Source organism: Centruroides sculpturatus, unplaced genomic scaffold, assembly GCF_000671375.1.
Source record: "Centruroides sculpturatus isolate CEXI.00-Female unplaced genomic scaffold, Cexi_2.0 scaffold332, whole genome shotgun sequence".
Taxonomy (NCBI): domain Eukaryota; kingdom Metazoa; phylum Arthropoda; class Arachnida; order Scorpiones; family Buthidae; genus Centruroides; species Centruroides sculpturatus.
In genome coordinates, this window is record NW_019384524.1 from 216,465 (window position 1) to 240,784 (window position 24,320).

General features: G+C 31.1%; 3 protein-coding genes across 3 annotated transcripts in view; all 3 read right to left on the bottom strand.

Annotated features, from left to right (window-relative positions):
* LOC111622817 (eukaryotic translation initiation factor 2D-like) overlaps positions 1-7,413 on the bottom strand; it is a 45,530-nt gene extending 38,117 nt beyond the window's left edge. Inside the window, exon 1 of the mRNA XM_023365238.1 lies at positions 7,241-7,413. Within this exon, the coding sequence (XP_023221006.1) occupies positions 7,241-7,296 (56 nt within the window). The 5' untranslated portion in view covers positions 7,297-7,413. The remainder of the gene's footprint in view (positions 1-7,240) is intronic.
* Positions 7,414-11,036: 3,623 nt separating this feature from the next.
* LOC111622818 lies at positions 11,037-19,203 on the bottom strand. The gene is made up of 4 exons (XM_023365240.1): positions 19,137-19,203; positions 11,484-11,729; positions 11,337-11,392; positions 11,037-11,246 (listed from the first exon to the last, which is right to left on the bottom strand). The coding sequence occupies exons 1-4, from the start codon at positions 19,201-19,203 to the stop codon at positions 11,091-11,093; spliced, it is 525 nt and encodes a 174-aa protein (XP_023221008.1). The 3' UTR covers positions 11,037-11,090.
* A 20-nt stretch (positions 19,204-19,223) lies between these two features.
* LOC111622827 lies at positions 19,224-21,492 on the bottom strand. The gene is made up of 4 exons (XM_023365249.1): positions 21,396-21,492; positions 19,671-19,916; positions 19,524-19,579; positions 19,224-19,433 (listed from the first exon to the last, which is right to left on the bottom strand). The coding sequence occupies exons 1-4, from the start codon at positions 21,445-21,447 to the stop codon at positions 19,278-19,280; spliced, it is 510 nt and encodes a 169-aa protein (XP_023221017.1). The 5' UTR covers positions 21,448-21,492; the 3' UTR covers positions 19,224-19,277.
* Positions 21,493-24,320: the final 2,828 nt, after the last annotated feature.

Genomic DNA, 24,320 nt, shown 5'->3' on the forward strand with positions numbered 1-24,320 from the left:
CCGGATGCGACCAAATTTCTAATCTTTTCTCCCGATTGCTTAATCGACCGAATAGTCGACTCATTTAAATTAAAATGCCTACTAATATCAGCTATCCGCTCTTGATTTTTAATTCGATCCAAAATTTCTATCTTTGAAGAGTTATAAATTTCCTTTTTAACGACAGTCCTTTCTTTTCATTTGGCATTGTTATGGCTAAAATTTTTTCAATCAGTTTTGTGGACAGTAAAAATTGCAAAAAATAACTTTTCTTCACTATGTTGTTAAAAATATACACCCAATAGAAGTTTATACTGTATTTTGGACCATTCTTGCTGTCCCCACTTATTGAAACAGTATAAATGATGAAAAATTTAGTGATATATCCGAGGGTTTACGATAACTGATGCACATCTGTCTAGAAACCGGTCTTCCCCTGAAACTTTCAAGGGAATAAATAACACGCCAACAGTGACAAACAGCTGTTTTCAAGGACATTTAGTTCTGTATGCCGAACTGCGGTTAGTATCACGTGATCTGTTGCGATTTTTCTATTATGTGAAAGATAATTCGTTTCTAAACACCGTAAACCGCGTTGTAAGAAAATTTCCGCATTTTTCCAACCACGTTAGAGCGAAAACGCGTTGTAAAGGTACCACGATGTAGGAGACCTACCTGTATTTATTTTTACAAGAACTATTACTGTGACATTTCGAGTTGCATTTTATATTCTTTGAGTGACATGTGCATTTTTTATCAATACATGTGTACATCATCCCTTATGGTGATATTCAACATAGAAAATCTCTGCATTCCAAAAATTTTCCATTTAGGGAAGTTGCATTTTAGATAGGTTTTACAGTATTATAAATTCAGATTTATGGTTAGAATCGTCTATTTTAATTTAGTTATATCAATATATTTTCTATTTATTGTATTCAAATTGTTTTCATATTTTCCAAAATTAGTCGTTCTGAAAAACAGAAATATGGCAATTTATTTGCATATCTTAGGCTCAAAGAACGAAAAAATGTTCAGAATGCTTTATGGCTTTTCTTAATCACTGCAACACAGTGGTCAAACATCATGAAAGCCACAACACAAATTTCGCTTTGTGGTCTTTTTGAGTTAGTCACAATGTGTTATGGCTGTTTTTACAAGTGCCACAACACGAATATCGTGTTGTGGATGATTTAAAGAGACCACAATACATTGTGGACTTTTTTTTGCTCAATGAGCATTTTCGTTCTTTGAGCTTAACATATACATATGAAGATGCAATGCCATAATGTTACAAATGCCATTTTTCTCTAAATATATTTTATTGAAGAAATTGAATTCTAAATGCAATGTTTTCTGCCACAAAAAAATATCTTAGCGATATTGGCACTGTAAGTGACTGTAATTTGAAGTTGAATTTATGTGAAGCCATAATGTTTAAAATGTTAAAAATGCAAGTCACATGACTTTTGGTGCTTAAAATGTTAACTTCAATGTTAAATTCAAAGTTAACTTCAATGTTAACTTCAAAGTTAACTTATGTTCTTCATACTAAGGTAACCAGATTTCGTGGATGCCAAATTAATAATGAGAATAGTGAGGTTGCAGATGATGTTTTCAATGCAAAAATGTGTACATCGGACATTCAGTGCCGCCTTCCTGCAAACCTAGAAGTTTAAAATGTTACAGCTTATATTTACTTCAGTTTGATATTTCAGAGAATTTGTAACCTAGTGAGTTTTTACCATTTTATTGTAAAATTGAGATGAATTCATTCACTAAAAAAATTCAAGGCAGCTATGTTCTATTTATAGAATGGTTTTTTCAGTTTGTATTTCCTGAGGAAGGCCGATAAATTTAGTGGCCGAAAACATTTGATATTTATAATTTATGACTTTTATTTACTGGAAAGTTTGAATTTAGGTGTGATTTGCGACTCTATGGTTCCAGTTTATGGTGAGGTTGTATTCACTAAAAAAGTATTTTTACCTCTCTTGAAAAGTTTGTTTTTTGGCATTTACAACAATATGGCATTGCATGCTTCATATATGTTTTATTTACTGTATTGGCCCAATTATTATGCAATGTTTTTCCTAGAATCTTACATGTTAGAAGCAGGCCACTCTAGATTAAAAAGTTGTAGCTATTACATATCATTTTACTTCTTCTGTAATTAAATACAGTCTCTGGATTAAGAAAGTTTTTTGTCATTCAATGCTGCAAATGAAAGTATTTCTTCCAGTGAATGTTATATGGACAACTGAGAAAATGCAGCTTAAATTTGAAATGATAAAAGGCATGCTGATGGTCAAGTGTAAATTTGGTGACAAGTCATGCAAGAAAGTTTAAGAGACACTGCTAATGGAAGCTATTGTGTTACAAAAAATCCACTTGTCTATGAAATATTTGCTATTGACCCCACATGCTTCTGGTCTGTTGTCTGCTTCAGAGTAGACTAACTCGCAGGAAAGTCTAGGTCAAACAAAAAATGTTAGTTTATTGGTTATGTCATATAGTAATTTATTTCTTTGTAAAAAATGTGATCAATAAATATACCTACAGGTCATATTAATTACATATACTACTTATTTCAAATAATTATTTGTAATAAACAAATACTTAGTGTACACTGTACTAGTATTAGCAAGATTACGGCCAACATTTCCAATGCAAAAATAGCGAGGTTGCAGCTGATGTTTTCAATGCAAAAATGTATACATCAGACATTCAGTGCAGCCTTCCTGCAAACCTAGAAATTTGACAATGGCATTTGGAACATCAGTGGAATCATGCTTGACATTCCAAACGTCATTGTCAAACTTCTAGGTTTGCAGGAAGGCTGCACTGAATGTCTGATGTGTACATTTTTGCATTGAAAACATCATCTGCAACCTCACTATTCTCATTATTAATTTGGCATCCACGAAATCTGGTTACCTTAGTATGAAGAACATAAGTTAACTTACTGAATAAAGCAGAAATTTAAGATTCCATTTGTTATGGACACGCAAGTAAAATTGCCTCCCAATATAACAGGCATCACAGAGCATGACAAACTATTCTGATAAAAGCTTGTCATGTAACTTTCATTTATTTGATACGATTATGTGACAAGGTAACATACAGATGAAAGATCTTTGTTAAATTAATCTATTGGAATTAACCAGAGACAGAATCAAATATCTATGAATCAAGAATTTTCAATTATTGTATTATTTTGGAGTTATTATCTAAAAAACTATTTATTCAGAACAAGGCAGTTTAAGGATCTCTTCACTTTAAAGATCTATTATATACAGTGATAAGTCATTGAGTTATTGATGATTAAATTTTATTAAAAACTTTTAGCATTATTTTACCAATAGTTTAATAAATAGTTTAAGCTTTATACCTCCAACAAAGGAAAAGATAATAATTTGCTTATTTTTTATTTTGAAAAAGTTATTAGCTTATTATTATAATGCATTATTTTTAGAAGTGCTATGATGTAATCTTGCCCAGAGGGCACTTGCTCAACACCAGTACTAACTAAACATACTTTTGGAAAAGTAACAAAATTATTAACACTTAATTTTAATTCTAAATATTTATAAGATTTATTATTTTTTAAATTCCAGATGGTAATTTTTCTATTAATTAAAATAAAGACAAAGGTCATAAAAAAAGTAACTTTCTATTCACTTTCATCATGTTTCAGAATACTGTATATCTATGACAACCTGACCATGGTCATGAATGTATTCTGGAAAATGAAAGTGACTAGAAGATTACTTTTCTGATGGACTTTGTCTTCAGTTTTAATACATTGCCCATGCTTGATGTTCCAAACATCATTATCAAACCTGTAGGCTTCTATGATGGCAGTGCTAGACATTCAAAGTTCATATTTTAGAGATAAAACTTTCATTACAACCTCTCTAATATCTTTTGTTATAAGAAATTTATAACAAACAAAAATCGAATAAAAACAATCAAAAATGTATACAGCAAGACTTGTCTAAAACAGACCTTCTACAAAATATAAACCCATTTAAAAGCTGGAACATTTGAGTACCAAATACATAATATTGGGTTGTTCGGAAAGTAATTTCGTTTTGTTTTTTACCACTAGACAGATTAGTTGTATTTTTCCCGCCATTTTCATTCTAAACCATATTATCATTATATATTTTGAAAGCTAGCATTTTAAGGTTGGTAAAAAATTTTGTGTGATTTTGTGCAATTGTTTACTTTTTGTGTCCCATCAAATATGGAAGATTGAAAGCAGCATTTTCAGCATATTTTTCTCTTTTATTACCGAAAAGGTAAGAATGCTGTTCAAGCGAGAAAAAAATTGTGAGACATGTATGGAGAAGAAGTATTGACAGAACGACAGTGCCAAAACTGGTTTACAAAATTTCGTTCTGGCAATTTGAATATTAAAGATTCACCACGTTCTGGATGGCCAGCATAAAGTGAAATTTTTTGCATAAGAGCTAAATCTAAATCATAATTAAAACTTCATATTTTGGGGAGTTGGTAAATTATTTGAACTTTATATGACATAATTTGCATTTATACACATACTGTACTGTACATTTAAGTCTACTTCATTCTTGACACTTCAACTAAAACTAAGTTTTGGGCACAGATTTTATTCAATCCTTGTCCCTCTGTGGCATTTTGTTTTAGATTGGTTTTACTGCACATATAGCCTAATAAATAACTTTAAGTCAATTTCTTTCTTTTTCAATAACACTGGAGTAAAATTATTTAAAATATAAAACAATAGATCTATAGCTGCTTAATAAATAATTTTCTAGAAGTAAGACAGTTCATTATATAAGAAGATGTCTGTATTTAATACAAGACTTTTAAAAATTAAAAAAAATAATTCTTTAAAAATAAAAATCACATTAATATTTAATCAATATTCAAACTATACTAAGAATGATTAAAGGAACTATAAAATGTTTATCAGTGTAGTTAGTGATTCCAGAGTGATTCCTGTCAGAGGTACATTTTATACCTCTGACAGGAACCTTATCAGAGCTTTACACCATATCCATAGAAGCAAAACAAAGGAACCATACCTCTACATGTGACCCTTTGCAAGATACAGCCTCCAAAATCAGCCTACTTCTAGATTGCACATATTAAGAAGTGATATCACACAATTAAGACTATTGCATTTAACTATTTTATCCCCATGACTATATTAGCTTTTAGTAGTCCAATTGACCATTTGTGGAGAACTCAACATTATATAGTTTCAGGGGCCAAGCTCCCACATGGGTGCCGAAGTGTTCACCGTCATTCACACCGAAATGTACTGTATAACTAGACACAGAGCATCAGTCAAGGCAATCAATAGCAAGACTTAAATGGTGCACAGCATGGAGAACAGACAGTAGTTCTGGTAATAGTAAAAACTGACCTTTGAAGGTAAATATCTTGAAAAGGGTCAGATGTACAGGTATGGGGTTCCATCAACTTTTTTTACTTGTACAGGGGTGATTATAACTCTGTGGGTGAAAAGTCCCTCTGTAAGGAACTGAGTCTGAACTGTATTATTATTTAATTTTTAGTTTGCTTTTTATTCTATTTTTGTTTGGGGTTTATGTTTAGTTAGGACACCACTCACCTTAGTAATGAAAAAGACACAAAGAGATGAAGGGAAAAAAAATCAACTCACTGACTAGACAAAGTGCCGTAGGGAAACTAATGTGCACTTGTGCTCCCAGGCAGAAGTTTGAAAGAAGTTCCACAGAAAGAAGGGGGGAACACCCACACGCATAAAGTAGCGAACTCGCTAAACCTTGATCCCGAATATGTAATAAAAAATAATAATGTAAAAGGATTTTGAGAGAAATGTCAGAAACTAGGCTGCCCAGGAAAAGACATGCAAATTTATTGTTAGAAGTTAAGTACGTAAATGAGGGGAGTGATTCCAGACATAATTCTGACATAGTCTCAGAGTATAAAACAAGCACGACCAGAGAAGACATGCAAGGTGAGCCCTAAATAGGGATAGAGCAAGGTGAATTCCAGACAAGAGAGATTGAGTGAATTCCAGAGAGAGATCAAGGTTAATTCCAGAGTGAGATTGAAAGTAAGTCTTAAGGATAGCGATAGTAGTAGTTCAAAGGAAAAGTGGATAAAGGAAAAAGGTTCCTAGTATTGAGGTGACGGATAGGATTGTAGTTTGTAAGATTCTTTGTACATAGTTTAATTGATTGATATTATCTTGTTCCAAGGGAGAATAGTTCATAAGTTATAGTAAGTAAATTGCATTATTTTTGTTGGATTTTTTAAATTGTTTCTTTTCATTGAATAAATTTTGATTCTTTACTAATTTGTACATAGTGAATAATTGAGTTACTATTAAATAATTGAGTTTCTTACTGACCCGTGTACATAGTTATTTCCAGATCACGTTTAAGCCCAGGCCTGGCATACTAACCGCGAACCTGCGTAAAGTACCTGTTAGGTTAACAGTCGTAAAGTTCGGCGATATTCCCAAACACCTTGCTGGAACATAGTTCTGTGTGGTATAAAAATCCACATAGTACTTTACACCTCATCCAGAGTTCACATCTTACCTCAAAGTAATAGAAGACAATTTAACTAAACTTTGTACATAACAAGATCATTTTTGAGTACATTTTAAATACTTGACAAGTGCCAACAAGCTTGTAAAGAAATGCCTATTTTTTATGAAAGCATTCCCAAATTTCGGTTAATGACCAGATACGTGGACCGTCATGGCGGCACTTCCTGTTTCAGCCTCGAAACCAGACGGTTTGCAGACGACGTGTCACGTGACGCACCGACGCACGTCCTAACCTATTCTAATAAATTAGCATAATTATTACCAATTATATTATTAGAATAGGTTAGGTTAGGTTAGGTTAGAATGTGCGTCCCCACTGTTTCCTTTTCTTTGCTGGAATCAGCGATGAGGCGCCATGACAGCCGCCGCCGTACGCTCGCGTCGTCACGTGACACGTCGTCTGCAAACCATCTGGTTTCGAGGCTGAAACAGGAAGTGCCGCCATGACGGTCCACGTATCTGAACATTAACCCAAATTTCATTGAAGTGAGTCAATTTGATAGTCTATACAGTATCTATGACTCTTGAAATCCTCTATACACGTTCAAATTCGAGTATATCTTTTACACACTCCAATTAAATTAAAAATAACGAAATAGAAACAAAAACAAAATTAACTTCATTTCACAGTTTATAAATAATATAAAATTAATATTAATTAGTATTTACCTTTCCGATCCTTTAATCTGAGAATTAGATTTTACTTTAAATGGCTTACGAAACATTGTGAATTGTTACTTCTTAATTTTCAGTAATTTAATTTAATATAAATAGTATTATTTTCCCAGAGTGGACTCCATGCTTGTCTTTCGTTCCGTGTTTTTCGCCATCTGTTGGTAATTTATTTAATCTCAAAATAATTCATATTTAAAATTAATATAATTAACTAGGCTAAAGTATAAAATTATAAATTAATTTTTTTATTTTTAAAAATTTCTGATCGTTATAAGACATAATATTTTTCATTATATAATACAAAACAATACGAAAGTATCATAAGCGTTTTTTAAAATTTTTAAGTTTGAATAACACAGAGATTTTTTATTGTTGCCAACTCATTTTCATAAAATCACGCCAGATCGAGCTTCAAAACTCGCGATTTTTGTTTAAAACAACCCAAATATATTGTTATCAGGAAAATAAATATAGAAATATTTATTTGTATTATCGGATTTTATTACAGTAGAGCATCGATTATCCGACTCAATTAAGGACTGGGGTTGGTCGGATAACTGAAAAGCCGGATAACCGAAAAGTATGAAAAAATCCATTATTAGTGTAGTATATTATTACATCCCATGTAATTAGTATATTGCTATTAACCCACTTCGCGTTGAATTTTTCTCCATGTTAAGCCTAACAAAAATTTTTTTTAAAATAATAATCATCGGTATTGTATCGTTAAATATTATTTTTAAATTATTTTATTGCTCACAAAACAAACAACCACTCATAATTACAAAATGAAGCCTCGTTTAAATACTTGCCTCCCTTTCATGGTCGAGCCAGTGTTGCCAGCTAAAACACGTAAAAGTACAGTACTATTAAAGTAGCCAAGCCATAGCAAAATATTGTAGCGCCACATCACTAGCGGACATTTGAATTTGCCGACTAGAACGCGTGGTCGATTAACCGAGGTGACGGTTAATTGGGGGTCGGATAATCGATGCTCTACTGTACTTGATAATGTTTATTCTTGATCTGACCGGAATGATCACACAGGGCCCTTTTTTAAAACTCTCCGCCCTGTGGGCACTAAGAGGACCTCTTTTAGCAAGCCCATTAATGGTTCGGTCAGGTCCACAATGGAGCAGTCGGGTGGTGAGGGACAGGGCCCGACAAATCCGGACGGATCACCCCCGAAAAATTCCTGGGAATTTTTCGAGCCGTCCGGATTCGATCCCGAGTCCTAGTCTATCTCAATGAGAACCCGGGATCGAATCACACCTCAAACGGTAGGCTGCCACCCCCCAGAGTCGAATCCGAACGGGTTAAAAAACCCAGGAATTTTTCGGGGTGATGGTCTTTTTTGAATGTATCGGTTTTCGTCTCTCATCTCCAGGTCGCCCCATTTTGAGCCTGGTTGAAACCCACGCTAAGCTTGAGAGAGATGTTCTCTTAAGGCTCACAGGGCGGAAGGAGTAAAACAAAAGAAATACTGTAGACAGCGCTTATGTCTTGTTTATTAATTTATTTTTCTTGTGTGAAATACAATGTATATTAAGATACGGAATCACAGCCGTGCCGTGCTATAATGCAGAGATGCGGCCGCATCAGGCGGCACCGTAAGGGGGCAGCATAAGCAGCAATTAAGGGGTGGCATAAGCTGTGCCGGCCCGAGGCAAGTTTTAGGATGGAGCGAGATCCTATTATGGCGCTCCCTTGGTTGCCCCTAATTTATACCCTTTAATTTTCTTTACCACTGAGGCGCCCCCTAGGACTTAGCGCTTGGAGCGGCTGCTCCGTTCGCCCTATGGTAGGCCAGCTCTGGGCATAAGCCCAAGGACCTTGGGCATAAGCTGCATTTTTCTAAGCGGAGTGATTCGGAGAAGAAGCCAACAGGCTAGAGTCTCCATATAAATAAGACAAGAAAGAAAGAAAGAAAGAATAAGAGCATTTAAGAGGCGTCATTTCGAAGACTTGCATCATACTGAGATCTACCGCACGGCCCTGTACGGAAGGGCCACTCAGAGAACGGCCAACCAGGAAATTCCTGATTTTCCGGTGGGCCAACCACCATTGGACTGGTATCTTGAAGTTAGAGATGCCAGAGCTTGAATTATTTTTTGCTTGGACCCCTGAAAAGTGTAAGGCTATGCCCAGGTATTCCTATTCGATGACTCGTACGTATCGGGTTGTTTTTTATTGTCTTTCATTCACACTGTGCATTCGTTCGTTAGGGGTAGTTCCATTCATTCCAATGAGGTTGTGTAGTTTAGTAAAACTTTATCTCTACATCACAAATCCTTCTATCGGTGATTATATCTATAATTAAATTAATTAAACAAAACATTCTATTTTACTTTATTTTGTTTATATACTGCTTACGGTAGTTATTGTAAAATTAATCAATAACCAAACACCTTTATCGTTGCCGAGAAAGTTTAATTAAAACAAACGTTTTCGACCTATTCCATAGGCTATTGTCACGTTGAAAACGGACAATTAATTTTAAATTTTCAATTTGACGATTGCCTAAGGAATAGATCGAAAACGTTTGTTTTAATTAAACTTTCTCGGCAACGATAAAGGTGTTCTGTTATCTATACTAATATTATAGAGGTAATGTTTGTATGTATGTATGTAAGTTTCTTTGCAGCAGGTAATCTCCGAAACTACTCATCCGATTTCAAAAATTCTTTCACCAATATTTAGAATGGAACCTCGGGGTGGACATAGGCTGTATATTATTCCGTTAAACATTCATATAAATTAAATGATATCATCTATGGTTAAGGCTTTTTTGTCCAACAGANATAACGAGCAAAAATTATTGACATCTTCAGAATGCCGAGCTGGAATTTTTAATAATATTTTTAATAAATTTGTTTAATTTAAAATATATCCTTTCGATCTCGAATTAGTAGTGTTTTGCCTCCCGTACATCATGCTTTATCTGATAACAACAAAGTCATGCCGGTCATCTGTGTAACTCCATTTTGGATGAAATTTTTGAATTGAAATCATACGACTTCCGGACTAGAATGAAAGTTTATATGTAGTTAATTGGGGCATCCTACTCCTGAGCTTTCAATATCTGATCTGTACTTTTATCTATTTACTACCATTCTGGAGATTAAGGAATAACAGACAGACTGACTGAGCGAGCGGGCGTTTATAACTCTACAATTATTCAAAATTGCGGGCGTTTATAACGCTACAAAAATTCAAAATAACGAGTAAAACCTTCATTAAGTTCGACACCTCTGCAGACATAACACACGACCACTGACTATCTTCTCATTTCTTTGACCTTCAACCACCAAAATTTAATAGCACAAATGCTTCTTATACATAAGCTAGCGTGCCAAATTTCGTTTTATTTTTACCCCATTCTGAGATATTAAAACAAAATAGACGCCAACACACGGAATTTTTCTTCTTTTTGACATTTTTGGTTAAGGGAGATTGAAAACGGAGATTTGCAAAAATCCCAGAGGATGAAATTGGTACGATTCCAATACTTTCTCTTGTAATGTATACATAACAGCTGGGAAAGTAATACCAGTAATATATTCTGCTTTCATAGACTATAAAAACGCATACTATGGACAATTTTCTGGTGTTTGAAAACTTTAAAAAGTTTTTTAAAAATTATGACATTATCTTCACCTAAGTACTAATTACTGGATATCAGTACTTAAGTGAATAGTTTCACCTAAGTACTGATATCCAGGAGAACCAGGCATCATCCTTGGCAGATCGCCCACATGTTGCATTGCCATATCCCACTAAACCACACCTGTTTATAAGTTTGCAAATCCCGAAATGCTTCCTGAACATCCGATATAATGATATTTTAATTAAGTTTAAAATTTACCCTGTCAACTGGAGTTAAATTTAACATTTCTTCTTGGGAACATATCCAGAACAAAAATTCGTACGAGCTTTTATTAAAGTGATTTTCAAATATTTTTTCCATTTCATTAGCAGGGTCATTTTTGTTCATTTGCACCTAGAATTAAATTGAGACTTTTATGATAAACTCCTCAAAAGCATGGTTTTTCAATGAATAAGCGATTTGACAAAAACAACTTGAACTTACAGGAAATTCGTTATTTGAAAGATAAGAGGAATCAAACAAGGATATTCTCTTGAGACCTACATAAATTAAAATTAATCATTAGCTTCAAATTTTAGTTCAGTTTATTTAAAGCGGTTTTTATTACCAATAACAAATGAAAAAACTTACCGACAGAACTAGCTGTAATCCCATTTATGTAAAAGGAATCCAAAAAACAATGAAGACATTGATCATTGCCAGAATCTTCTTCAAGCATACAACAAGTAAAAGTTTCGGCTGATCCTATTGTTTGAATAAATTCAGCTTCACAAGATTCACAGTAATAGAAATTCGATTTAAAATATGTATTATTATTGCAGATTTCGCATTTCCCTACGGTCGTCTTCAAAAATCTTCCTGAAGATCGTTCTTGTACTTTGTTAAAGAGTAAAAGTTTTAAAATTTTAAAATCATTAGACTTGAAATTCCTATATTCAGCTACAGTAACAAAAGACTAATGAAACTGGCATTCTAATTATATTAGAAGCAATTTATAATCTAATTTTATGAAGATTGATTTACGAACAAGAAATTGTTTTAATGAGCTTCGTAAGTACTAATAATTTTCTCGTGAATTATCATAAAAATGATAAATCTAGTGAATAAAGAAATGTAAAATCATAAAGATATCAGAATATGAGATTATAATTCTTCCTATAATGCTACATTTTTTTTTCTATAGAGTTAAAGTCCTCAAAAATAATATTTCACAATGGAGAACACGGGTTCTATTCCGGGCGAACAACTCCAAGAATTTTTCGGCTCTCCTTCCCTCACCCGGCCACCGATTGGGGTGGCCGGGATGGCCGGATGAGCCGACGGTAGGCCTAGGCCTGCCGTCGGCTCAGCTCTCTTAGTGCCCACAAGGGAAAAAAGAGTTAAAATAATTTTTCCTGTAATTTTAAATATCAAAAATCCTTGTTAAAAATTTTCTAATTGCAAGTATATAAATTAGAGCTGTTGATTAATCATATTAATTAATAACTTGAATTTGTATAATCAACAGCTTTAATCCTGAGAAAATTTTAATTAATTTCACGAAGTTTGAAGTGGGTCTAGCAATGAAATATAATTTGAATCTCGCAAATGAATTCGCGGTCTTCCAGATATTAGAATGTCAAAATCAATTACAGATTTGACTTTCTCTTGATTTGTACTCTCTCGTATCCGATCGCTTGAAATTTTATCGGCAACACACATTTTCAAATGGAAAAATCCCTGTGTACATTGTAATTAAACGTTATGAACTTGAACTTAATAAACGGAAGACATGGGTGTAACAATTGATCTATCACTACACGGTGATAAATCAATATCTCATGTTCATTCTTGAGCAGTTTATACAGAAATATTTGACTACATAAGCCGCTATTGTGCCAAGTAAGAGTCTTTTGTCTTGTTGAATTTGCTTGATGAAAAAGAGTTTCGTTGAATGCTATCAAATGAAATCAAGCCATTTCTCTCGTTAACTGACAATACTCAAGAGTAAAATTTGTAATAAAATTTTACTTCACTTTTTCTAAAATAAAATTTTTAATGCATAATCATTGAATAGCAGGAATATCTGTAACTAGCATAAATATTCTCTAAACAAACTTCGACTGGTAAATATTCGACTTGATGTTTGTGGACTATAAAAACTTTCTGTTTGTAACGAAAATATAATNTTCTTTACCTTTTTATAATTGTTCTGACCATCGATTCCGGTAGATCAAACTTTTTTGCCAACTCACAAATTTTCATTTTTGTATCGAAGTCTATAATAATGTTAACTTTACATTCCAAAGATAAAGTTTTTCTTTTCTTGTTTGATGCAGAATAATCAGTTCTATTTCGTTTAGATGACATAGTAGAGTCTGTCGAGTCTCCATAGATATAAAAAACACAGAAATAAATAACACAAAATAAATTGTAGCTATGTGTCGATTCCGCGCAACACATCTGAACATGTAAGCCGAACAATAGTGTGGAGGGGAGTGAGTAATCAAGGGTTGCGTGGCGCTCAAACAAAAGACGAATCGACGAGATTTGAAAATCTCGTAACTCCGGGTTCGCGTAAGTCGAGGTATTACTGTATACGGTAGATATAGTAAATCTTTATAAACAAGCCTACATGTATGTTTGTCCAAGAAATTTTTGGATGAAATACAAACCGCACAACTTCAAAATCGCATAAAAATAATCCGCATAAAAAGAGACCTTACAGTATATATTATTGACATTAAATAAAGAAATGTCTGCAAACTTACGAATTTGTTTCATGTCGTATTTGCTCTCTCATTTCGTCTTTTTACATTAGTGATAACCTGACCTAATCAATACAGTACTTTCATTTATTTTATTTTATTTCATTTAGAATAACCAATTTCTAAGTGAATATTGTAGAATTTGAAGGGAATATGGATAGGGTAATGCCGGGACGAATTTAAAAAATTCCATCATAAGAAATAATAGAAAAAGCCCGTCCCTTTTCCGAGAACCAGAACAGGTTACACTGTCTTTATGTATATGTTAGCAATTAGATAAAGTTTAAAAATATACATATTTGAATTGATTGAAAATATTTGTAGTTTTTGCTTAGATTTTTGGATAAACTTTTCAGTTTCTACATATTAAAACATAAGACTTATTTAAAAAATCTTATAATTTAATCTGATGGAGAAACTCTTGGAATTACGGAAATTTATTCAAGAAGTAAACGAAAACTGGAGTTTACTTACTCCCATTATATATAGATATATATACTTTGTGTACTATTATACTATTATATCACAATACACTTTGTGTATTGTGAATCTAGTTTTTCTTATATGTATCAATAGCTCTTTTCTCCAAAATAAATATAATCATAGATTAGTTGTATCAGTTTTTGCATTGTTATTTATAATTGGATCGTTGTTAATTTCTAGGTCAATTTCGTCACTTACATCAATTGTAAGTACAGTATTAAATAATATTATACGTATTTTACTTTAATGTTAAAATTTTAATTGTTTCTGAAATTGCTTTCAGTTTTATGATAATTTCATTTTAATTGGGAAATTCTATTCGGAGTCTCTTTCCTTGGAGTATAAATTCAAAGTATTGCATTATCTTGCATTTATATCTTCTAATTAATTATTTTTTAATATAAATAATTCGTTTCAGGGATTGGATTCATGAAAAGATTTGGAGGAATGCTTTTTGGAATATCCATTGGGGGATTCTTTTATGCGAAAAAACTTTGTTATTCGGGTCAGCAGATAGGCTACAGTTTTAAGATATTTATATGTGTTTCAACGAAACTAATATCATTAATTCATAATTATATAATTATTATTATGGTAACAAAGTATTTACTGTAATTATATACAAATATATTTATGATTATAATATAATATATAAGCTTATTGTATTTATATGATTTATGAGCCATTCGGTTATGACGTCAGCCATAATCGAATCCGGGCAGAAAAACAGAAATAATAATACTGTAATATTTCTACAATTCTAACGCTAATTACTAATTTGTTTCTTTTGTATAATTAAATATGTTTATTGTTTTTCAGGTAATCAGCTGATTTTATTCAGTTTTCTCAATACTAATTGAGCTTACCAGAGTATTCGACCAAAAGAATTGCTCTTCAGAAATTAATGAATACATCGCAATGAAAAATACAACACTTTCTTAAAAAGATGAATTTATTGGCTTGAGATTTTAAAAAATTGTAGACCTATAAATTTCCACTGTCGTTGTCTATTGCTTGGCTGTCTGTTCTTTCTTAATCTCAAGTACAGAGTTAGACAGATGAATATCGAAGAGATTTTGGGCAGCATGTCCTAATTAACTGTATGCGAATGTCCGCTTTTGAGGAAAAGTGACGTTATTTCAATTCAAAATGTTTTCTCTTGAATAGAATTAGATAGGTGATCAGCACGACTCTAGTGTTAATGTGCAAAATTATGAAACAGATATAAACTATTGTATTTTTACAATACTTTATAATCTTAATTTTAACTCCTTTGAAGAAGTTTGTCTAACAGTTCTGGAGAGACCATGTTCTGCTTCTAAACTAATTTTCGAAAAATGTAAAGACAATGAATATTTTTCTCTTGTATTTATGAATAGTTTTAGCAGTGAACAATGTTTCTGTATCATTATTGATTATTTTTAAAACACTTTTTGTACTTGAATAAAAGTTTTGTCTTCGAAATTTTTGCATTCGTTTTACACCTAAAAATTTGTTGCTCATTCAGCGCTTTTGCTTGAAGATATTACTTCTCCGGCTGTTATACATAACAGAGGGAAAGTATGACGATTGGTCAATAAATAACTTCCAAGATTTTTAATTTTTGGATTTAGGACACCTTAATTAAAACGTCGAGAAACGCGAAAAACTTTTGGAGTAACTTTTGTACGTATGGATATTAGTGTGTGTGGGGGGTGGCACGATTTTGTTCACCCTGTTTGAAGCTTAATAACTCTCGTGCTTTTTGTCGAAAATTTCTGAATTTTGCAAGGAGATTTATGTTAGGAAGATTATGCTATTAAATTTTGGTGGTTAAAGGTGGAGGTAGTGGGGAGATAATGGGGGTCGTGTGTATCTCCAGTAGATTCGGACCGAATGACGATTTTACTCGTTATTAGCATATACAATTTTTTTTGTAAAACCCATCTATACCCTCAAAATTAGTCTTTTTGCTATTTAGTAATAGTTAAAAATATAAACAGTTTTTAAAAATAAAGTATGATAACATATGGCGCCTCCAAAATTTAAAATGTTGACGGGAAAGTTGAGCAACTCGCTTCTAGTTTATTTTATTTTTTAAAGTCGTCCGGATGGCGGGTTTAGTTTGCCGCATTTTTATCCGAACTGTGTTCTTTCCTGGTGAAAAACGACAATGTCTATTAGAGCAGTGGTGTCCAATCGAAATTGTTTACTGGGACAATACCAAAAATAAAAACACACTGTGGCCCGCACATATTTGTTTACAACAAAGCATTTACAATTATACAGTATTTTGTATGTATTTTAATGTGAAACTTATTTTTTTAATATCAACAGGTATTTTCGATGTTGTACATCATAGTTGGTTTTTTAAAAATTTTCGTAGGTCACTCTATTATGACTTTTACATTGAACAATTGAGAAAAAAGATTCATAAAGATAGGTGGTTCCCATTGCAGCTGTAATGCTTATCGCCAGTTTTTTTAGGTTAGGGAATTTATCATTATAGACGTATTTTTTTTTTATAAAATTGAACTTTGTCATTGACTTCAAACATATATTTCAATTCAGAAGATGACTGGAGATCTATTAACTCCATCTGCAAATTTGTTGAAGTTGATTCCACAACAATGTCAAATAGACGTAAGAAAATATTAAATATCTTCTCATAATTTTTTAAATATGAAAGTTTCTCCTGAAATTCTCTTAGTAAATTAGAAATTTTTTGTTCATATTTTAAAAAATGTTCTTTATCACTATTAAATTGATGTGATAATGAAAAGTGAACTGTAGTTTTTTATTTTAACTGACTTTTAATAAAGTTTAGGTTTTGCTATGAATGCTTTTATGTTTTGTAACAGTCTGTAATCTGTTTGTTTTCACCTTGAAGCTGCTTATTAAGTTCGTTTAATTCCATTCTGATATCTGTGAGAAAACGTAAATTAACCTATAAATTACCGGTAATTTTTAAATTTTGGTTGCAAATAGCGCACTAGTGATTATTTGCAGACACATGAATGAATCGGCAACTAAACAATCACTATTGCCGTATTGCGCTAAATGCAATTGAATATCCTTTATTCTATACTAAAAAGCAGCAGTTTCATTAACTAAAAAATAACATACTGTGATTGTTTAGTTACCGTAATTAAAGTTGCCAGTAAATTACCGTAAAGTTGCCAGTGAAAGCATTCACATTTAAATGTCTTAATGTACATCGCAAGCAAAGAAATGGATTTTTCCTTTCGTAATTCTCGGAAAAACTAATTATAATTATTTCTTCTAAGAATCAATTCGCATTAAAATGTTGATTTTCAGTTTCATGATTATCATTATAAAACGGAATTACAGAGCAAATTGTTTAGGAAATGTTCCTTTAAACTTATATCACGTTTTGAATTTGTCTAAAATAGACATATGATAAGTTTCAGAAGAATATAAACAACTTTTCAATTATTTTTTTCCTTAAACAGTAAACAATACTGTCTTATGTAAGACTTATTTATTGGAAAATTACTCTTTCATTTATAGGAGAAAAATACAGTTTTTAAATTTTATTATATGAATTATGTTACTTATAATAAGTTCTCTATTCGGTGTTCATATTAGGAAGAATGATCTAAAAGTTAAATATCAATAGTAAATTTTCATATATTTTTTGTTCTATTAATATTATTTACTCTATAAAAATAGAGTAAATAATATTTTAGTTTATATGTAAATATAGTATACAAAATTCATATGGCAGTTTATAAAATTCACATTTAAAGCGACGAACGTAATAATCTTAAATATTTAATATAAAATAATTAAAAATTACGTTGTCTAGTTTATAAGCTATTTTATTTGAAAAATAGAGTAAACCGTAATGAAAAAAAAAACAAATTTTATTCAGTTAAAAAATAATTATAAAATTGAAGCTAAATTTGATTAATAATAAATTAAATTAATTGACAAAATCCATTATATTTTTTATAAACTGTCAAATGATGACTTTAATATCAATTTTATGTACAGTACATCGTTATATCGAGTTTTACTTAAATTTGTAAAAAATTTTCACGTCTTACACGATTTTGTTCGAAAGAAATAACTTTTTTTTTATAATATAATATATAATAATAATAAATATATAAAGATATAAGAATGAATATAAAAAAAAATCTTTAAATGAAATAAAAATTTACAACATTTTTTTTACATGTAAAACAATGGGCATAATAGAACAAACGTGTTTGTAGTTTTCAGTAGGGAAAGATGTTTATACTTTTCAAATTTAATTGTATACTGTATAAAAGTTTAATAAATTAATTTTATATTACTTTTTTACACTTAAATCTTTGATTTTGTATTATATTTCTCTTGTTTAAATGGTTATGTTGGATGGTAGCTTTGCTCTCTATGTTGTTCACTTGGAACGGATTATACCTATATTAATGAATACTAGAACGAATAGATGCCATGCTTACCATTGGCCGAGTGGATAAAATCACTAAACAATGGTATTTCAATTTTAATTAATTAATTTTGATTTTATTTTTAATTATAGTTTTATTTTCGGTTTCTGTGTAAAGTAGCTACCTAGCATGCTTTAATTCGTGATGTCTGCAAGGTTCCAACATTTTTTATTAAGGTGAAAAAAAGCTCAATAATCTCTGTATACTTATCTCAATAAAATGACTTCCCGTTTNGCACAAATGCTTCTTATACATAAGCTAGCGTGCCAAATTTCGTTTTATTTTTACCCCATTCTGAGATATTAAAACAAAATAGACGCCAACACACGGAATTTTTCTTCTTTTTGACATTTTTGGTTAAGGGAGATTGAAAACGGAGATTTGCAAAAATCCCAGAGGATGAAATTGGTACGATTCCAATACTTTCTCTTGTAATGTATACATAACAGCTGGGAAAGTAATACCAGTAATATATTCTGCTTTCATAGACTATAAAAACGCATACTATGGACAATTTTCTGGTGTTTGAAAACTTTAAAAAGTTTTTTAAAAATTATGACATTATCTTCACCTAAGTACTAATTACTGGATATCAGTACTTAAGTGAATAGTTTCACCTAAGTACTGATATCCAGGAGAACCAGGCATCATCCTTGGCAGATCGCCCACATGTTGCATTGCCATATCCCACTAAACCACACCTGTTTATAAGTTTGCAAATCCCGAAATGCTTCCTGAACATCCGATATAATGATATTTTAATTAAGTTTAAAATTTACCCTGTCAACTGGAGTTAAATTTAACATTTCTTCTTGGGAACATATCCAGAACAAAAATTCGTACGAGCTTTTATTAAAGTGATTTTCAAATATTTTTTCCATTTCATTAGCAGGGTCATTTTTGTTCATTTGCACCTAGAATTAAATTGAGACTTTTATGATAAACTCCTCAAAAGCATGGTTTTTCAATGAATAAGCGATTTGACAAAAACAACTTGAACTTACAGGAAATTCGTTATTTGAAAGATAAGAGGAATCAAACAAGGATATTCTCTTGAGACCTACATAAATTAAAATTAATCATTAGCTTCAAATTTTAGTTCAGTTTATTTAAAGCGGTTTTTATTACCAATAACAAATGAAAAAACTTACCGACAGAACTAGCTGTAATCCCATTTATGTAAAAGGAATCCAAAAAACAATGAAGACATTGATCATTGCCAGAATCTTCTTCAAGCATACAACAAGTAAAAGTTTCGGCTGATCCTATTGTTTGAATAAATTCAGCTTCACAAGATTCACAGTAATAGAAATTCGATTTAAAATATGTATTATTATTGCAGATTTCGCATTTCCCTACGGTCGTCTTCAAAAATCTTCCTGAAGATCGTTCTTGTACTTTGTTAAAGAGTAAAAGTTTTAAAATTTTAAAATCATTAGACTTGAAATTCCTATATTCAGCTACAGTAACAAAAGACTAATGAAACTGGCATTCTAATTATATTAGAAGCAATTTATAATCTAATTTTATGAAGATTGATTTACGAACAAGAAATTGTTTTAATGAGCTTCGTAAGTACTAATAATTTTCTCGTGAATTATCATAAAAATGATAAATCTAGTGAATAAAGAAATGTAAAATCATAAAGATATCAGAATATGAGATTATAATTCTTCCTATAATGCTACATTTTTTTTTCTATAGAGTTAAAGTCCTCAAAAATAATATTTCACAATGGAGAACACGGGTTCTATTCCGGGCGAACAACTCCAAGAATTTTTCGGCTCTCCTTCCCTCACCCGGCCACCGATTGGGGTGGCCGGGATGGCCGGATGAGCCGACGGTAGGCCTAGGCCTGCCGTCGGCTCAGCTCTCTTAGTGCCCACAAGGGAAAAAAGAGTTAAAATAATTTTTCCTGTAATTTTAAATATCAAAAATCCTTGTTAAAAATTTTCTAATTGCAAGTATATAAATTAGAGCTGTTGATTAATCATATTAATTAATAACTTGAATTTGTATAATCAACAGCTTTAATCCTGAGAAAATTTTAATTAATTTCACGAAGTTTGAAGTGGGTCTAGCAATGAAATATAATTTGAATCTCGCAAATGAATTCGCGGTCTTCCAGATATTAGAATGTCAAAATCAATTACAGATTTGACTTTCTCTTGATTTGTACTCTCTCGTATCCGATCGCTTGAAATTTTATCGGCAACACACATTTTCAAATGGAAAAATCCCTGTGTACATTGTAATTAAACGTTATGAACTTGAACTTAATAAACGGAAGACATGGGTGTAACAATTGATCTATCACTACACGGTGATAAATCAATATCTCATGTTCATTCTTGAGCAGTTTATACAGAAATATTTGACTACATAAGCCGCTATTGTGCCAAGTAAGAGTCTTTTGTCTTGTTGAATTTGCTTGATGAAAAAGAGTTTCGTTGAATGCTATCAAATGAAATCAAGCCATTTCTCTCGTTAACTGACAATACTCAAGAGTAAAATTTGTAATAAAATTTTACTTCACTTTTTCTAAAATAAAATTTTTAATGCATAATCATTGAATAGCAGGAATATCTGTAACTAGCATAAATATTCTCTAAACAAACTTCGACTGGTAAATATTCGACTTGATGTTTGTGGACTATAAAAACTTTCTGTTTGTAACGAAAATATAATATAATTTTGTAATAATTAATAAAATTTCATAAAAATCCAGTAAAATATTAACACTTTACGAGTACACCGACGTTTATTCTTTTTATCTTTATTAGTATTTTAAAAATTTATTATAAATAATTATACATTATTAAACTAAATTTTAGAACAAATTGATTAATTTAGATTATCGACTTTAATTAACTTACTAACAAGATTCTTCTCAAAATTTCTCTCACTTTCTGTTTCACTTTCACTCATCTTGAATAATATAAATATTTACATAAAACTGTCCATTCTTTTGCAAATATAAAGCAAGTTTATTACGAATATGCAAATTTGCTCAAGAAAGCTCAATCATAAATTAAAGTTATTCAGATTAAAGGATTGGAATTATTTAAATTTAACAAGCAATAAAAACAAAGAAACAAATTATTGCATAGTTTTTTTATGCAAATTATTGTTTATTTTATGCATAAAATGCATATAATATACTTATTCTAACATAAACATTTTTAGAATTATTATTTTTAATCATACAAAATCAATTAATAAAAGCATAAATAAATAAATTAATATTTATATGAATTATTTTAATATATTATCATTCACTAGATAATGTATCACGGTGAAGAAGATTTTATCAATAAAGGCGAAAGACATATTTTCATTTTCCTTGCATTCTTTGTATTTATTCTCGTATCACTTTTTGTGTTATTTTTATATATAAGTTATTTTACCATATCCAAATTCATACATGATGATATAATAGTATTAGGTTGCATAGTAGCCATTTAGATTTGAGTAATTTATGGAACGTCACACGTATGCTACGTGTGTTCAAAAAACTATGCTACAGGTATAGTTTTTGCATTTTGTTCTGTAATCTTGGCTAAACGATTTATTGAAATTTCCAAAGAATTAGAAAATGCAAACCAAGCGACGAGATCTTTTATACAAAATCTGACGGAGAAACTCTTAGAATTACGGAAATTTATTCAAGAAGTAAACGAAAACTGGAGTATATTCACTCCCATTATATATATACACTTTGTGTACGAATCTAGTTTTTTCTTATATGTAGTTCTTTTCTCCAAAATAAATATAATCATATGATTAGTTGTATCAGTTTTGCATTGTTATTTATAATTGGATCGTTGTTAGTTTCTTGGTCAATTTCGTCACTTACATCAATTGTAAGTACAGTATTAAATAATATTATACGTATTTTACTTTAATGTTAAAATTTTAATTGTTTCTGAAATTGCTTTCAGTTTTATGATAATTTCATTTCAATTGGGAAATTCTATTCGGAGCCTCTTTCCTTGGAGTATAAATTCAAAGTATTGTATTATCTTGCATTTATATCTTATAATTAATTAGAAGATATAAATACAAGATTCAGGTGATTGGATTCATGGAGGAATGCCTTTTGGAAAATCCATTGGGGGATTCTTTTATGTGAATAAAAACTATGTTATTCGGGTCAGCAGATAAAGTTTTTAAGACATTTAAATGTGTTTCAATAAAACTACATGTATAAATATCATTAATTCATATTATTATTATTGTGTTGGATTTAGTGGGTAATACTCGGTTTAAACCGGTGGCTGTGTACTATGCCGGAATTATATACAAATATATTTATGATTATAATATAATATATAAGCTTATTGTATTTATATGATTTATGAGCCATTCGGTTATGACGTCAGCCATAATCGAATCCGGGCAGAAAAACAGAAATAATAATACTGTAATATTTCTACAATTCTAACGCTAATTACTAATTTGTTTCTTTTGTATAATTAAATATGTTTATTGTTTTTCAGGTAATCAGCTGATTTTATTCAGTTTTCTCAATACTAATTGAGCTTACCAGAGTATTCGACCAAAAGAATTGCTCTTCAGAAATTAATGAATACATCGCAATGAAAAATACAACACTTTCTTAAAAAGATGAATTTATTGGCTTGAGATTTTAAAAAATTGTAGACCTATAAATTTCCACTGTCGTTGTCTATTGCTTGGCTGTCTGTTCTTTCTTAATCTCAAGTACAGAGTTAGACAGATGAATATCGAAGAGATTTTGGGCAGCATGTCCTAATTAACTGTATGCGAATGTCCGCTTTTGAGGAAAAGTGACGTTATTTCAATTCAAAATGTTTTCTCTTGAATAGAATTAGATAGGTGATCAGCACGACTCTAGTGTTAATGTGCAAAATTATGAAACAGATATAAACTATTGTATTTTTACAATACTTTATAATCTTAATTTTAACTCCTTTGAAGAAGTTTGTCTAACAGTTCTGGAGAGACCATGTTCTGCTTCTAAACTAATTTTCGAAAAATGTAAAGACAATGAATATTTTTCTCTTGTATTTATGAATAGTTTTAGCAGTGAACAATGTTTCTGTATCATTATTGATTATTTTTAAAACACTTTTTGTACTTGAATAAAAGTTTTGTCTTCGAAATTTTTGCATTCGTTTTACACCTAAAAATTTGTTGCTCATTCAGCGCTTTTGCTTGAAGATATTACTTCTCCGGCTGTTATACATAACAGAGGGAAAGTATGACGATTGGTCAATAAATAACTTCCAAGATTTTTAATTTTTGGATTTAGGACACCTTAATTAAAACGTCGAGAAACGCGAAAAACTTTTGGAGTAACTTTTGTACGTATGGATATTAGTGTGTGTGGGGGGTGGCACGATTTTGTTCACCCTGTTTGAAGCTTAATAACTCTCGTGCTTTTTGTCGAAAATTTCTGAATTTTGCAAGGAGATTTATGTTAGGAAGATTATGCTATTAAATTTTGGTGGTTAAAGGTGGAGGTAGTGGGGAGATAATGGGGGTCGTGTGTATCTCCAGTAGATTCGGACCGAATGACGATTTTACTCGTTATTAGCATATACAATTTTTTTTGTAAAACCCATCTATACCCTCAAAATTAGTCTTTTTGCTATTTAGTAATAGTTAAAAATATAAACAGTTTTTAAAAATAAAGTATGATAACATATGGCGCCTCCAAAATTTAAAATGTTGACGGGAAAGTTGAGCAACTCGCTTCTAGTTTATTTTATTTTTTAAAGTCGTCCGGATGGCGGGTTTAGTTTGCCGCATTTTTATCC